The following is a 15,229-nucleotide window of genomic DNA, read 5'->3' on the forward strand; positions in this document are numbered from 1 at the left end:
ACAGGGGGTAACACTTTTGTATCCTCCCTGCCGCCTTGGTTCTACCTTTACAAGATCTGTTATTAGCTACTCCATCTAAAGGAGGAGGTATTCAACTGGTTAGTCATAGCACAGGATAACTAACTGCTATAATCTTCTAATAGACATTACTATGCTTTTAAGCAGAGGTTCTCAAATTATGGTCTCAGGATCCTTTTATACTCTTACAAATTATTGAGGACCCCAAATATCTTTTGTTTATATGGGTTTTATCTGTTGATATATACTGTGTTAAAACTTTTGGCAGAAATTTTTGAAATATTTATTTATGCATTTAAATATAAAAATAAATCCATAACATATTTATGAAAAATATATTTTTCAAATTAAAAATAGTGAGAAGAATGACATTGTTACATTCTTGCAAGCTTTTTAATTGTTCAGTGTAAGAGAAGGCAATTTAATTTTCTTTCTGATTCTGCATTCGATCTGCTGCAAATCACATCATGTATCCTCTGAGAAACTCTACCGTGCACATATTAGAAAATGAGAATTTATAAGGCACATAGTAGTTTAGCATCACAGGCATACCTCATGTTATTGTACTTTGATTTACTGCATTTTGCAGATACTGCATTTTTAACAAATTGAAGTTTTGTGGCCACACTGCATCAAGCAAGTCTACTGGTGCCAATTTTCCAATAGCATGTGCTCACTTTGTGTCCCTGTGTCACATTTTGATTCTTACAGTATTTAAACTTTATTATTATTATATTTGTTATGGTGATCTGTGCTCAATGACCTTTGATGTCTTTATTATAATTTGTTTTAGCAAGTCATGAACGTTGCCCATGTAAGATGGAAAGCTTAGTTGATGAGTGTCCTGTGTGTTCTGACTGCTTTACAGATCAGCTGTTCCCTTATCTTTCTCCCTCTCCTCAGGCCTTCCTATTCTCTGAGGCATAGCAATATTGAAATGAGGCCAAATTAATACCCTTACAATGGCCTCTAAGTGTTCACGCAAAAGGAAGAGTCTCACGGCTCTCACTTTAGATCAAAAGCTAGGAATAAAATTAAACTTTATTGAGGAAGGCATGTTGAAAACTGAGATAAGCCAAAATCTAGACCTCTTAAGCCCAACAGTTAGTCAAGTTATAAATGCAAAGGCACAGTTCTTGAAGAAAATGAGAAGTGCTATTCCAGTCAACACACGAATGATAAGTGAAACAGCCTTATTGCTGATATGAAGAAACTTTGAGTGGTCTGGATAGAAGATCAAACCAGCCACGACATTCTCTTATGCCAAAGCCTAGTCCAGGCAAGGCTCTTACTCTCTTCAATTCTATGAAGGCTGAGGGAGGTGAGGAAGCTTCAGAAGAAAAGTTGGAAGCTAGCAGAAGTTGATGAGGTTTAAGGAAAAAAAGCCATCTCCGTAACATAAAAGTGCAAGGTGAAGCAGCAGGCGCTGATGTAGAAACTGCTGCATCAAGTTACCCAGAAGACCTACGTAAGATCACTGATGCAGGTAGCTACACTAAACAACAGATCTTCAATATGGATGAAATAGCCTAATACTAGAAGAAGATGCCAACTAGAACGTTCATAGGTAGAGAGAAAAAGTCAACGCCTGGTTTCAAAGTTTCAAAGGACAGTCTGACTCTTTTGTTGGGGGATTAAAGCAGCTGGTGACTTTAAGTGGAAGCCCATGCTTATTGACCACTTCACAAATTCTAGGGCCCTTAAAATAGTTATGTTAACTCTATTCTGCCTGTGCTTGTAAATGGAACAAAAAAGGCTGTATGATCCCATACCTGTTTACAATATGGTTTACTATGTATTTTAAGTTCATTATTGAGACCTACTGCTCAGAAGAAAAATGATTTTAAAAATATTAATACTGACAATGCATCTGGTCACTCAAGAGCTCTGATGGAAACAGACAAGAAGAGTCATGTTTACATGCCCATTAACACAAAATCTATTTGGCAGCCTATGGGTCAAACAGTCATTTTGACTTTCCAGTTTTATTATTTAAAAAATACATTTTATAAGGCTAGCTGCCATAGAAAGTAATTCCTCTGATGGATAAGGGCAAAGTAAATTGAAAATCTAGAAAGGATTCACCATTCTAGACGCTATTAAGAATATTCACCATTCATGGGAGGAAGTAAAAATATCAACATTAATAGTAGTTTAGAAGACGTTGATTTCAACCCTCATGGATGACTGAGGGGTTCAAGACTCAAAATGGAAAGAAATAACTGTAGATGTGGTGCAAATGCTAGGAGAACTTGAACTAGAAGAGGAGCCTGAAGAGGTAATTGAACTGCCACAATATCATCATAAAACTAACAGATGAGTTGCTTCTTAGGGAGGAGAAAAGAAAGTGGCTTCTTGAGATGGAATCTACGCCTGGTGAAGATACTGTGAACATTGTCTTCATATTTTAATTTTCTTGTCTTTAAAAACCCCATCTCCAATTACATAAGTGTGAGGTCTCCCAAAATCTGGATCTGACTGTGTGATATTTAGCAAGCAGAGACTAATGTCTACTGTCTAATGACTGAACTTCAGTTTGTTTATTTTTAAAATGCAGATAATTAATAGTATCTATCACGTAAGATTATTGTGAAGATTATTTGAGGTAACAATGTATAAAATATTGGTACACTGTCTGTTAGTATTCATTCAATGATACTCATTGTTATTAATATTAGTGGCAGCTTATTTAATACAGTAGAATAAGAGAGTGAAAGAATTATAACACAATATCTTTGTAATAATTTTATATACTATTTACTAGGAAATATTCTTTTCATTCAGAACCAATGTATTCATGTGTGGGATTTCTTTTGGTGGACATGACCTTTTCAAGAGGAAAAAAAATTGATGTCCTTTTCTGAAATACATGAGATACACATAAAAACTGGGAGATTACATTTTTTTGTATTAAACAATATGTTCCTGATTATTATATTAGATATAACCAATGTGAGCTTTAATTACTTATCTGTTTTATTTCTAGGGCAAATTTCTCACTCTCCCTGCTTCTCACATCCTCTATCTACTGAAAGTAGACTTGGGCCCCTTACCTGGAAGGCGATTGTACACCACTCCTTCTTCTCCACCACAACACTCTAAATCTTTGCTCACAATCTGTCCGCCACAGCACTGCTGGCCATGGCCATCGTGAAGCCTCCCAGCACAGCAAATCTGCTTTCCTGAGGTGGAGTACGGCATTCTGCCACAGCAGGAGTCACCAATGCCAACAGAAACCCGATTGTGCTGTTCATCTGGACAGCATACTTCACCTGTCAATTTAGGACAATAATAATCATTACATCAGTTAAAAAATATGCTATGACTGACAATCAACTTTTATCACAATCATCTTGCAGATTCCAACTGATTGACAGAATTATTAGAGAGAATAATATCATATTGGAGTTGCAAAATTTCCAAATGACTCCAAAATTTTTGTGTATAAACATGAGTGTCAGCTCAGATACACAGACGGTAACTTACAGGTAAGCCTATGTTGCCTATTTCCTCATTATCAGGTCTGGTGACGTGGATTATGTGGCATTATAGAAAAACATCTAAGAATACTTTTTTGTTTTGTGTTATTTTCTTTTGGAAAGTAGATTCAAAAACCAACTATTGATAAATTGTTATTGCCTATGATTATAATTTCCTTAACTAAACTATATTTGTGCAACCAAAGAAAATACTCCCATTGGGAAGGTTAATTACATGAGAGGAGGTAAAAATACTATATTTAAATCAGTGTACTAGTGCTTTTCTGGGCTATGCCAGACACTGAATTTTACTACATTTCTCTTCACATGATAGTCTTGGAAACCTGGGGTAAGAATAAGACAATCAACTGGGCATGGTGGCTTACGCCTGCAATCCAGCACTTTGGGAGGCTGAGGTGGGTGGATAACTTGAGGCCAGGAGTTCGAGACCAACCTGGCAAACATGGTGAAACCCTGTCTCTACTAAAAATAAAAAAATTAGCCAGGCCTGGTGATTCATGCCTGTGGTCCTAGCTACTTGGGAAGATGAGGCATGAGAGTTGCTTGAACCTGGGAGGCAGGAGGCAGAGTTTGTAGTAAGCTGAGATTGCTTCACTGACCTCCAGCCTGAACATATCTAAACAACAAAACAAGCAAACAAACAAAAAACAGAATTAGATAATCTTTTGCCTGGTACCTTAAGATTAAAGGACTCAAATATTCTAAATACCAATAGTTAGCTTGTTTGTTTGTTTGGTAGGGAGACAACTGTAAAAGAGAGAACATTTTGTAAATGGCTTCATACCTTTGAAAGAACTAAAAAAAATTTGGTGGATCTGAAATCCAAGCTTCATTTGTCTTCTCTGTCTCATGACCCAACTGTGGCTGGCTTCCCTCATGGCCCTGCAAACCCTGACTTCCTTCTCTCTCCTGCCCTGCTCCTCCTCTTCTTTCCACAGACCGTCTTCCCTTTTCTCTACCACTCCTTCTTGAACATATCATTTCCCCCAGACAGTATCTCTTCATTATATCTTACAAGGTATGTAAGTATGATCACCAATCTCGTGGGTCTTATGGCCTTCAACCATGGTCCAGGTAAGATTTCTATAATCCAATTAATGACTTGTCAAGCTTTCTTAAGAAATGGCACAAATCCACTGAAGAATTTAGGACTGACTTAGGGATCTGTAGTCCTGGACTTCTTGTTTTCAATTAGTTCACCTTTTTCTGAGCCCTGCATATCCTAAAATTTGTTTAGTAAAAGTAAGATGAATTGTTTACCAAAATGATATAAAAATACGGGACAATATTTAACTATACTTAGATATATAAGGAGTATAAAAAATAGAACAATAACTCCTAGCAGCTATCCTTGAGATCTTTTCTGTCCAAATTTATTGGTCAAAAATCCATCTCACTAGATAAAATGAACAAATTATTAGAAACATACAATTTACCAGACAGAGAATACAAGAAAAAAGTTAAAATCAGTAGCTCATATTGGACTGGTGCAAAAATCTTCAACAAAAAAGTAACAAATTGAATTCAAAAGCACATTAAAATGATTGTGCAACATTCCAAATGGATTTATTCCTGGAATACCAGGATGGGTCAATATATGAAAATTAATAAATGTAACACATTATATCAATAGAATAAAGAAAAAAAAAGAAATGTGATTATTTCAGTTGATGTAGAAAAAATATTTGACAAAATTCAACCTCTTGTATTCATTATAAATCCATTCAGTAAAATAAGAATAGATGAAAACTACCTCAACATAATCAAGGGTATATGAGAAAAAACTACACCTAATGTCATACCCAACAGTGAAAGTCTAAAAACTTTTCCTCTAAAATCTGGAATAAGACAAGGATGCTACCCTTCACCACTAGTATTCAACATAATATTGGATATTATAGCTAGATCAATTAGGCAAGAGAAAGAAATAAAAGGGATCTAAATTAAAAGGGAAGAAGTAAAACTATCTCTGTTCTCAGACAGCATGTTGTCATATAGAGAAAACTCTAAAGATTCTTAAAAAAAAAAAAAAAAAAAAGTTACAACTAATAAAAAAATAAACAAAAAAAAAAAAAAAAAAAAGGCATCCAACTGAAAAGGAAGAAGTTAAATTATCTGTTCTTGTAGAAGATGTAATTTTATATGTAGAAAATCCTAAAAATACAAAAAAAAAACCTGTTACAACTAATAAACAAATTCAGCACAATAGCAGGATACAAAATCAGCACAGAAAAATCACGTATATTTCTATACACTAAGAATGAAAATCTGAAAGTAAAATTAATAAGATAATTTCATTTACAATAACATCAACAAAATAAAATACTTAAGAATGAGCTTACCAAGAAAGTGAAAGACTGAAAAACTACAAAATGTTGTTGAAAGAAATTAAAGACGACAACCAAAAGAAAGAACATCCCAAGTTTATGGATCAAAGCCTTAATATCGTTAAGGTGCCAATACTACTCAAGTGATCTACAGATTCAATGCAATCCCTATTAAAACGCCAATGCTTTTTGCAGAAATAGAAGCCATTAAAAAATTCATATGGAATCTCAAGAAACTCCAAATAGTCAAAGCAACATTGAAAAAGAACAAAGTTGGAGATCTCACACTTCCTGATTTCAAAATTTACTAGAGAGTTGCAGTAATCAAAAGTGTATTACTGGTACAAAGACAGACATATAGATCAATGGGATAGAACAGAGATCCTAAAAATGAACCCTTGCATATACGGGCAAATGATTTTCAACAAGGGTACCAAGACCATTCAATGGGGAAAGGACCTTTTTTTTTCTTAAGAAAAAACTAATGTTGGAAAAGTTGAATATCCACATGCCAAAGAATGATATTGAACCTTTGTTTAATATCATATACCAAAACTAACTCAAAATGGATCAAAGATCTAGACATAAAAGCTAAAACTTAAAATTGTTAGAAAAAAGCAAAGGGGAAATTGTATGACATTGGCTCTGTCAATGATTTCTTGGCGATGACACTGAAAGCACAAGCAATAAAGGAAAAAGATGAATTAGATTAATCATAATTAATATTAATAACTTTTTAACATCAAAGAATATTATCAACAAAGTGAAAAGCCAACTCATGAGGAAATACATTAAAATTATGTATTTGATATGTAAGTAGCATCCAAAATGTATAAAGAACTTCTATAACTCAACAGCATAAAACAATGACCTTATTTTAAAAATGAGCAAATAACTTTAATAGGCATTTTTTAAAGAAGATATACAAATAGCCAATAAACACATGAAAATATGCTCAATATTAGTAATAACTAGGGAAATGCAAATCAAAACCACAATGAGATACCACTTCATAATCATTAGGATAGTTATAAAAAACATAAAATAACAAATATCCGCAAGAATATAGAGAAATTGGCACACTTGTGCACTGTTGTTGGGAAAATAAAATCTTAAAATGTTCCACAAAACAGTATGGCAGTTCTTAAAAAGAAAATTAAACATAGAATTAACATATGATCCAGGAATTCCACTTCTGGGTATAAGTCCAAAATAATAGAAAACAGGAAATTGAACAGAAATTTGTGCATTTGTACACCAATGTTCATAGCAGCTTTAACCATAATAGTCACTAGACAGAAATAACTCAAATGTCCACTGATGAATAAATGAATACAAAAAGTGTTATATACATACAATGAGACATTATTCAGCCTTAAAAAGGAATAAAATCCTGACACATACTACAACATGAATGATCCTTGAAAATGTGCTAAGTGAAATAAACCAGACACAAAAAGACAAATATTGTGTAATTCCAATTATACTAGGTACCCATGTTAGTCAAATTCATAGAGACCAAAACAGAATGGTAGTTTCCAAGGGTTGAAGATAAGGGAGAGTGAAAAGTTAGTGCCCAATGGGAACAGTTTCAGCTTGAGAAGATGAGTTCTGGAGATAGATGGTGGTAATGATTGTACAACAATGTGAATGTATTCAATGCCACTGAATTATGTGGCTAGGAAATGGTTAAAATGATAAATTTTATGTTACGTATATTTTACCATAAAAAGTACTATAAACAAGGAAAAAATAAAAGCATGCCTGGTTTCAGAGACCACTTAACTACCACCTTCCAGAATTCTCTAGTCTCAAGAAGGATGAAGAAGATATCACGACTTCCCAGAAAACAGAAGATAAGGCAATAGATTGTCCCCTCTCTCTAAATTACATGAGATTGCTAGGCACTTAGAAGATTCTTTGACTCAGAAAAAAGAAAAAAAAATCAGACCACATTAATAGCTTTTGAGATAAAGCCAAGAATGAAGACACTCCTGTGTCTAGTCTACACAAAAACAGCCATCAATATTGTAAGGAACACTGGGAGAACACCTACTCTGCCCTTATTAGTGTATCTTAGAAAGATGCAGTCAAAAAAGGAAAAGGACAAACTTTGACCAAGCAGCACCTCTCTGTGAAAGTAGCTGCTCTCATCTATCCATAACTGCCCTTGACATAGAAAGAGTTCTATGCAATTGTAAAAACAGAAGGTTGATACTGAGGAGTATATTATCTATCAAAACCCCTTGTAAATTTCCATCATCCCTTCCTAGTAATAATCAAATGTCTCAGTGGTAGAAATTAAAAATTATTTTCAGATTCTGCCTTTATTTTTCTTTCCTTTCTCTTGAATCAACACATTTTTTTGTTTAGTAATTCCACTTCAGTGCATCTGTTGAGAAGAGATCCACTTTGTAAATGAAACACCAGCATAAATGTGGACCTGAAAGCCTCTTTCTGTAATTCCCAGGAGAAGAATGCCTGATCTATAATTTGGTGATGGCACAAGCTAATTACCTGATGCCTTTGTGATCAATATTTCTGACTTTGAATGTGTCTCCAAGATCCTTTGGGGCAAAAACTGCTCAGATGTGGCATTCATAAAGGATGCTAATCCCTTAAAGATATCAATCAATCTGTCTATGCATTTCTTGAAACTAGCCCAAAGTCTACTAAAAAAGGATAGTATTTAATAACTTGGTCCATTGTATCTACATACCTCCAAAAAGTTACCTCACTTGGCATAATATCTCATTATCCCCTGTACCAGTCCTTGTAGTTCACTGTTCACTCTATTAAAATGATAAAAGATTTGTGTGCCACTTTGTACAGGATTTTAGGGTCAGTCTGGAGAGCCACCAAGAAGGCTGAATAGGAACAGCTCCAGAGCTCACTTCCCAGTGAGAATGACACAGAAGGCAAATGATCTCCACATTTTCAACAGAGATACCAGGTTCATCTCAATGGAACTGGTTGGACAGTAGGTGTAGCCCAAGGAGGGCAAATCAAGGCAGGGTGGGCCCCACCCGGGAAGTTCAAAGGGCTGGAGGACTTCCTCTCCTACCCAAGGGAGGTCATCGGGGACTTTTCCAGAAACTCCGGCACTCTGGCTCAGATACTGCACTTTTCCCACAGTCTTTACAGCCTATAGAAAAGGAGATTCCCGTCAGTGCCAAAAACACCAGCCCGCAGTTTCCAGCACAAAACAGAGTGGCCAATGTAGCTAGAGCCGTGGGTTTTCAGCAAAAAACTGGGTGGCCATTCTAGCTGGTGCCTGGAATGCCCGTGAGACAGAACCACCCAGTCCCCTGAAAAAAAGGGGACTGAAGGCCAGGGAACAAGTGATCTGGCTCAGCAGGTCCCACCAACACAAAGACCAGCAAACTGAAACCCACTGGCTTGAGATTTTCGCAGCCAGCACAGCAGCTTGAACTTAACCTGGGACAGTCGAGCTAGCTGCGGGGGAGCAGCTTCCACCATTACTGAGGCAGTTCTAACCTTGACTGTGTAAATGAAATCGCAAGGAAGTTTACACAGCAGCTGGGTGGAGCCAACAGCAGCTCAGCAAGGCCTCTGCAGGCAGACTGTGACTAGACTCCCTCCTTGCTGGGCAGGACATCTCTGATAAAAGGCAGCAGCCCCTCAGGGACTTATAAACAAAGCCCCACCTTCCCAGGTCAGAGCACCTGGGAAAAGGGACGGTTGTGAGTTCCACTCCAGCAGACTTAAACGTCCCTGCCCAGTAGCTCTGAAGGGAGCAACAGAGCTCTGAGCACAGCACTTGGGCTCTGACAAGAGACAGAGTGGCTCCCTGACCCCCATATATCCAAAGAGACACCTCATACAGGAGAGCTCTGACTGACATCTGGCAGGTACCCTTCTGGGACGAAGCTGCCAGAGGAAGAAAGAGGCAGCAATTCTTGCTGTTCTGTACCCTCATGGGTGATTCCCAGGCAAGCAGGGTCCAGAGTGGACCTCTAGCAGTCCTGCAGCAGAGGGGCCTATTTGTTAGAAGGAAAACTAAAAAACAGAAAGAAATAGCTTCAACATCAACAGAAAGGACATTCACTCAGAGACCCTATCCGAAAGTCCCAACTTCAAAAATCCACAAAGATGGGAAGAAACCAGTGCAAAAAGGCCAAAATCACCAAAAAACCAGAATGCTTCTTCTCCTCCAAGGGATCACAACTCCTCACCAGCAAGGGAACAAAACTAGATGGAGAATGAGTTTGACGAATTGACAGAAGCAGGTTTCAGGAGGTGGGTAATAACAAACTCCTCTAAGCTAAAGGAGCATATTCTAACCCAATGCAAAAAAACTAAAAACCTCGAAAAATGGTTAGACAAAATGCTAACTAGAATAACTAGCTTAGAGAAGAACATAAATGACTTGATGGAGCTGAAAAACACAGCACAAGAACTCTGCGAACCACAAGTTCCAATAGCTGAATTGATCAAGCAGAAGAAAGGATATCAGAGATTGAAGACCAACTCAGTGAAATAAAATGAGAAGGCAAGGTAAGAGAAAAAGAGTAAAAAGAAGTGATAAAGCCTCCAAGAAATATGGGATTATGTGAAAAGACCAAATCTACGTTTGATAAGTGTACCTGAATAAGACTGGGAGAATAAAGCCAAGCTGGAAAACACTCTTCAGGATATTATCTAGGGGAACTTTTCCAACCTAACAAAGTGGGCCAACATTCAAATTCAGGAAATACAGAGAACACCACCAAGATATTACTCAAGAAAAGCAACCCAAGGCACATAATCATCAGATTCACCAGGGTTGAAATGAAGGAAAAAATGCTAAGGATAGCCGGAGAGAAAGGTTAGGTTACCCACAAAGGAAAGCCCATCGCACTCACAGAAGATCTCTTGGCAGAAACTCTACAAGCCAAAAGACAGTGGGGGCCAATATTCAACATCCTTAAAGAAGAGAACTTTCAACCCAGAATTTCACATCCAGCTAAACTAAGCTTCATAAGTGAAGGAGAAACAAAATCCTTTAGAGACAAGCAATTGCTGAGATATTTCGTTACCACCAGGCCTGCCTTACAAGAGTTCCTGAAAGAACCACTAAACATGGAAAGGAAAGCCAGTACCAGCCACTGCAAAAATGTATCAAACGGTAAAGACCATCGACACAATGAAATAACTGTACAAATTGGCAGGCAAAACAACCAGCTAGTATCAAAATGACAGGATCAAATTCATGCATAATAATATTAACCTTAAATGTAAATAGGCTATGCCCCAATCAAAAGAGACAGACTGGTAAATTGGTTAAAGAGTCAAGACCCATCAGTGTGCTGTATTCAGGAGACCCATCTCATATGCAAAGAAACACTTAGACTCAAAATAAAGGGATGGAGGAAGATTTACCAAGCAAAGGGACAGCAAAAAAAAGCAGGGGTTGCAATTCTAATCTCTGATAAAACAGACTTTGAACCAACAAAGATCAAAAGAGACAAAGAAGAGCATTACATAATCAATACAACAAGAAGAGCTAGCTATCTTAAATATATATGCACCCAATTCAGGAACACCCAGATACATAAAACAAGTTCTTAACAGCCTGCAAAGATACTGATTCCCACACAATAATAGTGGGTGACTTTAACACTCCACTATCAATATTAGACAGATCAATGAGACAGAAAATTAACAAGGATATCCAAGACTTGAACTAAGATCTGGAGCAAGCAGACCTAATAGGCATCTACAGAATTCTCCATCCCAAATCCACAGAATATACATTCTTCTCAGCACCACATTGCACTTACTCTAAAATTGACCATGTAATTGGAAGTAAATCACTCCTCAGCAAATGCAGAACAGAAATCATAACAAGCATCTCTCAGACCACAGTGCAATCAAATTAGAACTCAGGATTAAGAAACTCACTTAAAACTGCACAATTACATAGAAACTGAACACGTTGCTCCTGAATGACTACTGGAAATAATGAAATGAAGGCAGAAATAAAGATGGTCTTCAAAGCCAATGAGAACAAAGATACAACATATCAGAGTCTTTGGGACACATTTAAAGCAGTGTCTAGAGGGAACTTTATAGCAGTAACTACCCACATGAGAAGTGAGGAAAGACCTAAAATTGACACCCTATCATCACAATTAGAAGAACTAGAGGAGCAAGATCAAACAAATTCAAAAGCTAGCAGAAGACAAGAAATAACTAAGATCAGAGCAGAACTGAGGGAGATAGAGACACAAAAAACCCTTCAAAAAAATCAATGAATCCAGGAGCTGGTTTTTTTTGAAAAGATCAACGAAATAGACAGACTGCCAGCCAGACAATAAATACAATAAAAAACAATAAAGGGGATACCACCACCGATTCCACAGAAATACAAACTGCCATCAGAGATTACTACAGACACCTCTATGCATATAAACCAGTAAACCCAGAAGAAATGGATACATTCCTGTACACTTACAATCTTCCAAGACTAATCCAGGAAGAAGTTGAATCCCTGAATAGACCGATAACAAGGTCTGAAGTTGAGGTAGCAACTAATAGCCTACCAACCAAAAATAGTCCAGGTCCAGATGGGTTCACAGCTGAATTCACCAGATGTACAAAGAGGAGCTGGTACCAATCCGCCTGAAACTATTCCAAACAATACAAAAAGAGGGAATCCTCCCTAACTTATTTTATGAGACCAACATCATCCTGATACCAAAACCTGTCAGAGACAAAACTAAAAAAGAAAATTTCAGGCCAATATCCATAATGAACATAGATGCAAAAATCTTCAATAAAATACTGGCAAACTGAATGCAACAGCACATCAAAAAGCTTATCCATCATGATCAAGTTGGCTTCATCCCGGGGATGCAAGGTTGGTTCAACATACACAAATCTATAAATGTAATCCATCAAATCAACAGAATCAAAGACAAAAACCACATGATTATCTCAATAGATGCAGAGAAGGCCTTCCACAAAATTCAGCAGCCATTAACGCTAAAAACTCTCAATAAACTAGGTATTGATGGAACATATCTCAAAATAATAAAAGCTATTTAGGACAAACCCACAGCCAATATCATACTGAATGGGCAAAAACTGGAAGCATTTCCTTGGAAAACTGGCACTAGACAAAGGTGCCCTTTCTCACCACTCCTATTCAACTTAGTATTGGAAGTTCTAGCCAGAGCAATCAGGCAAGAAAAAGAAATAAAGGGTATCCAATTAGGAAAAAAGGAAGTCAAATTGTCTCTATTTGCAGACAACATGATTGTATATTTAGAAGACCCCATAGTCTCAGCCCAAAATCTCCTTAAGATGATAAGCAACTTCAGTAAAGTCTCAGGATACAAAATCAATATGCAAACATCACAAGCATTCCTATACACCAATAACAGACAAACAGAGAGCCAAATCATGACTGAATGCCTGTTCACAATTGCAACAAAGAGAATAAAATACTTAGGATACAACTAACAAGGGAGGTGAAGGACCTCTTCAAGGAGAACTACAAACCATTGCTCAAGGAAATAAGAGAGGACACAAACAGAAGGAAAAACATTCCATGCTCATGGTTAGGAAGAATGAATATCATGAAAATGGCCATACTGCCCAAAGTAATTTATAGATTCAGTGCTATCCCCATCAAGCTACCATTGACCTTCTTCACAGAACTGGAAAAAATCACTTTAAACTTCATGTGGAACCAAAGAAGAGTCTGTATAGCCAAGACAATCCTAAACAAAAAGAACAATGCTGGAGGCATCATACTACCTGACTTCAAACTATACTACAAGGCTACAGCAATCATAATAGCATGGTACTGGTACCAAAACAGAGATATAGACGAATGGAACAGAACAGACATCTTGGAAGTAACACCACACATCTACAGCCATCTGATTTTTGACAAACCTGAGAAAAACAATGGGGAAAGGATTCCCTGTTTCATAAATGGTGTTGGGGAAACTGGCTAGCCATGTGCAGAAAGCTGAAATTGGACCCTTTCCTGACAGCTTACATTAAAATTAACTCCAGATGGATTAAAGACTTAAACATAAGACCTAACACCGTAAAAACCCTAGAAGAAAACCTATGGAAAACCATTCAGGACATAGGCATAGGCAAGAACTTCATGACTAAAACACCAAAAGCAATGGCAACGAAAGCCAAAAGAGACAAATGGGATCTGATTAAACTTAAGAGCTTCTGCACAGCAAAAGAAACAATCATTAGAGTGAACCAGCAACCAACAGAATGGGAAAAAATTTTGCAAGCTACCCATCTGACAAAGGGCTAATAACCAGAATCTACAAAGAACTAAAACAAATTTACAAGAAAAAACAAACAACCCCATCAAAAAGTGGGCAAAAGAAATAAACAGACACTTTTCAAAAGAAGACATTTATGTGGCCAACAAACATATGAAAAAATGCTCATCATCACTGATCATTAGAGAAATGCAAATCAAAACCACATTGAGATACCATCTCATGCCAGCTAGAATGGCAATCATTAAAAAAATCTGGAGACAACAGATGCTGGAGAGGATGTGGAGAAATAGGAACGCTTTTACACTTTTGGTGGGAATGGAAATTAGTTCAACCATTGTGGAAGACAGTGTGGCAATTTCTCAAGGATCTAGAAATAGAAATATTATTTCACCCAGCAATCCCATTACTGGGTATATACCCAAAGGATTATAAATCGTTCCATTATAAAGACACATGCACATGTATGTTAATTGCAGCACTGTTTACAATAGCAAAGACTTGGAATCAACCCAAATGCCCATCAATGATAGACTGGATAAAGAAAATGTGGCATATATACACCATGGAATAGTATGCAGCCATAAAAATGGATGAGTTCATGTCCTTTTCAGGGAAATGGATGAAGCTAGAAACCATCATTCTCAAAACACTGACATAGGAACAGAAAACCAAACACCACATATTCTCAATCATAGTTGGGTGTTAAACAATGAGAACACATGGACACAGGGAGGGGAACATCACACACTGGGGCCTGTTTGGGGGGGGTAGGGGAGAGATAGCAGTGGGTGAGGGGATTGGGGAGGGAATAACAATCAGAAAAAATACCTAATGTAGGTGATGGGGAGATGGATGCAGCAAACCACCATGGCATGTGTATACCTATGTAACGATCCTACATGATCTGCACATGTACCCCCAAACTTAAAGTAAATGCATGTGTGTGTGTGTGTGTGTGTGTGTGTATGTGTATATATATATATATATATATATATATATATATATATATATATATATGATTTAAAGGTCATTAACAAGATTGCACTCTCCCATTTCCCTGGAGTTCCCAACGTTAATACCATCCTACTGCCTCTCCCTGAAGTAGCTGCTTAATTTATAG

General features: G+C 37.0%; 1 protein-coding gene across 3 annotated transcripts in view; it reads right to left on the bottom strand.

Moving 5' to 3' along the window:
* The window catches only part of USH2A (usherin), a 777,259-nt gene that overhangs the window by 160,735 nt on the left and 601,295 nt on the right, over positions 1-15,229 (bottom strand). For all 3 annotated transcript variants that reach the window (XM_037731607.1, XM_017509227.2, XM_037731606.1), the window contains exon 51: positions 3,072-3,290. In XM_037731607.1, coding sequence (XP_037587535.1) covers positions 3,072-3,290 — 219 coding nt within the window. The remainder of the gene's footprint in view (positions 1-3,071; positions 3,291-15,229) is intronic.

The sequence above is a fragment of the Cebus imitator genome, unplaced genomic scaffold, assembly GCF_001604975.1.
Source record: "Cebus imitator isolate Cc_AM_T3 unplaced genomic scaffold, Cebus_imitator-1.0 Scaffold411, whole genome shotgun sequence".
In the NCBI taxonomy this organism is placed as follows: Eukaryota; Metazoa; Chordata; class Mammalia; order Primates; family Cebidae; genus Cebus; species Cebus imitator.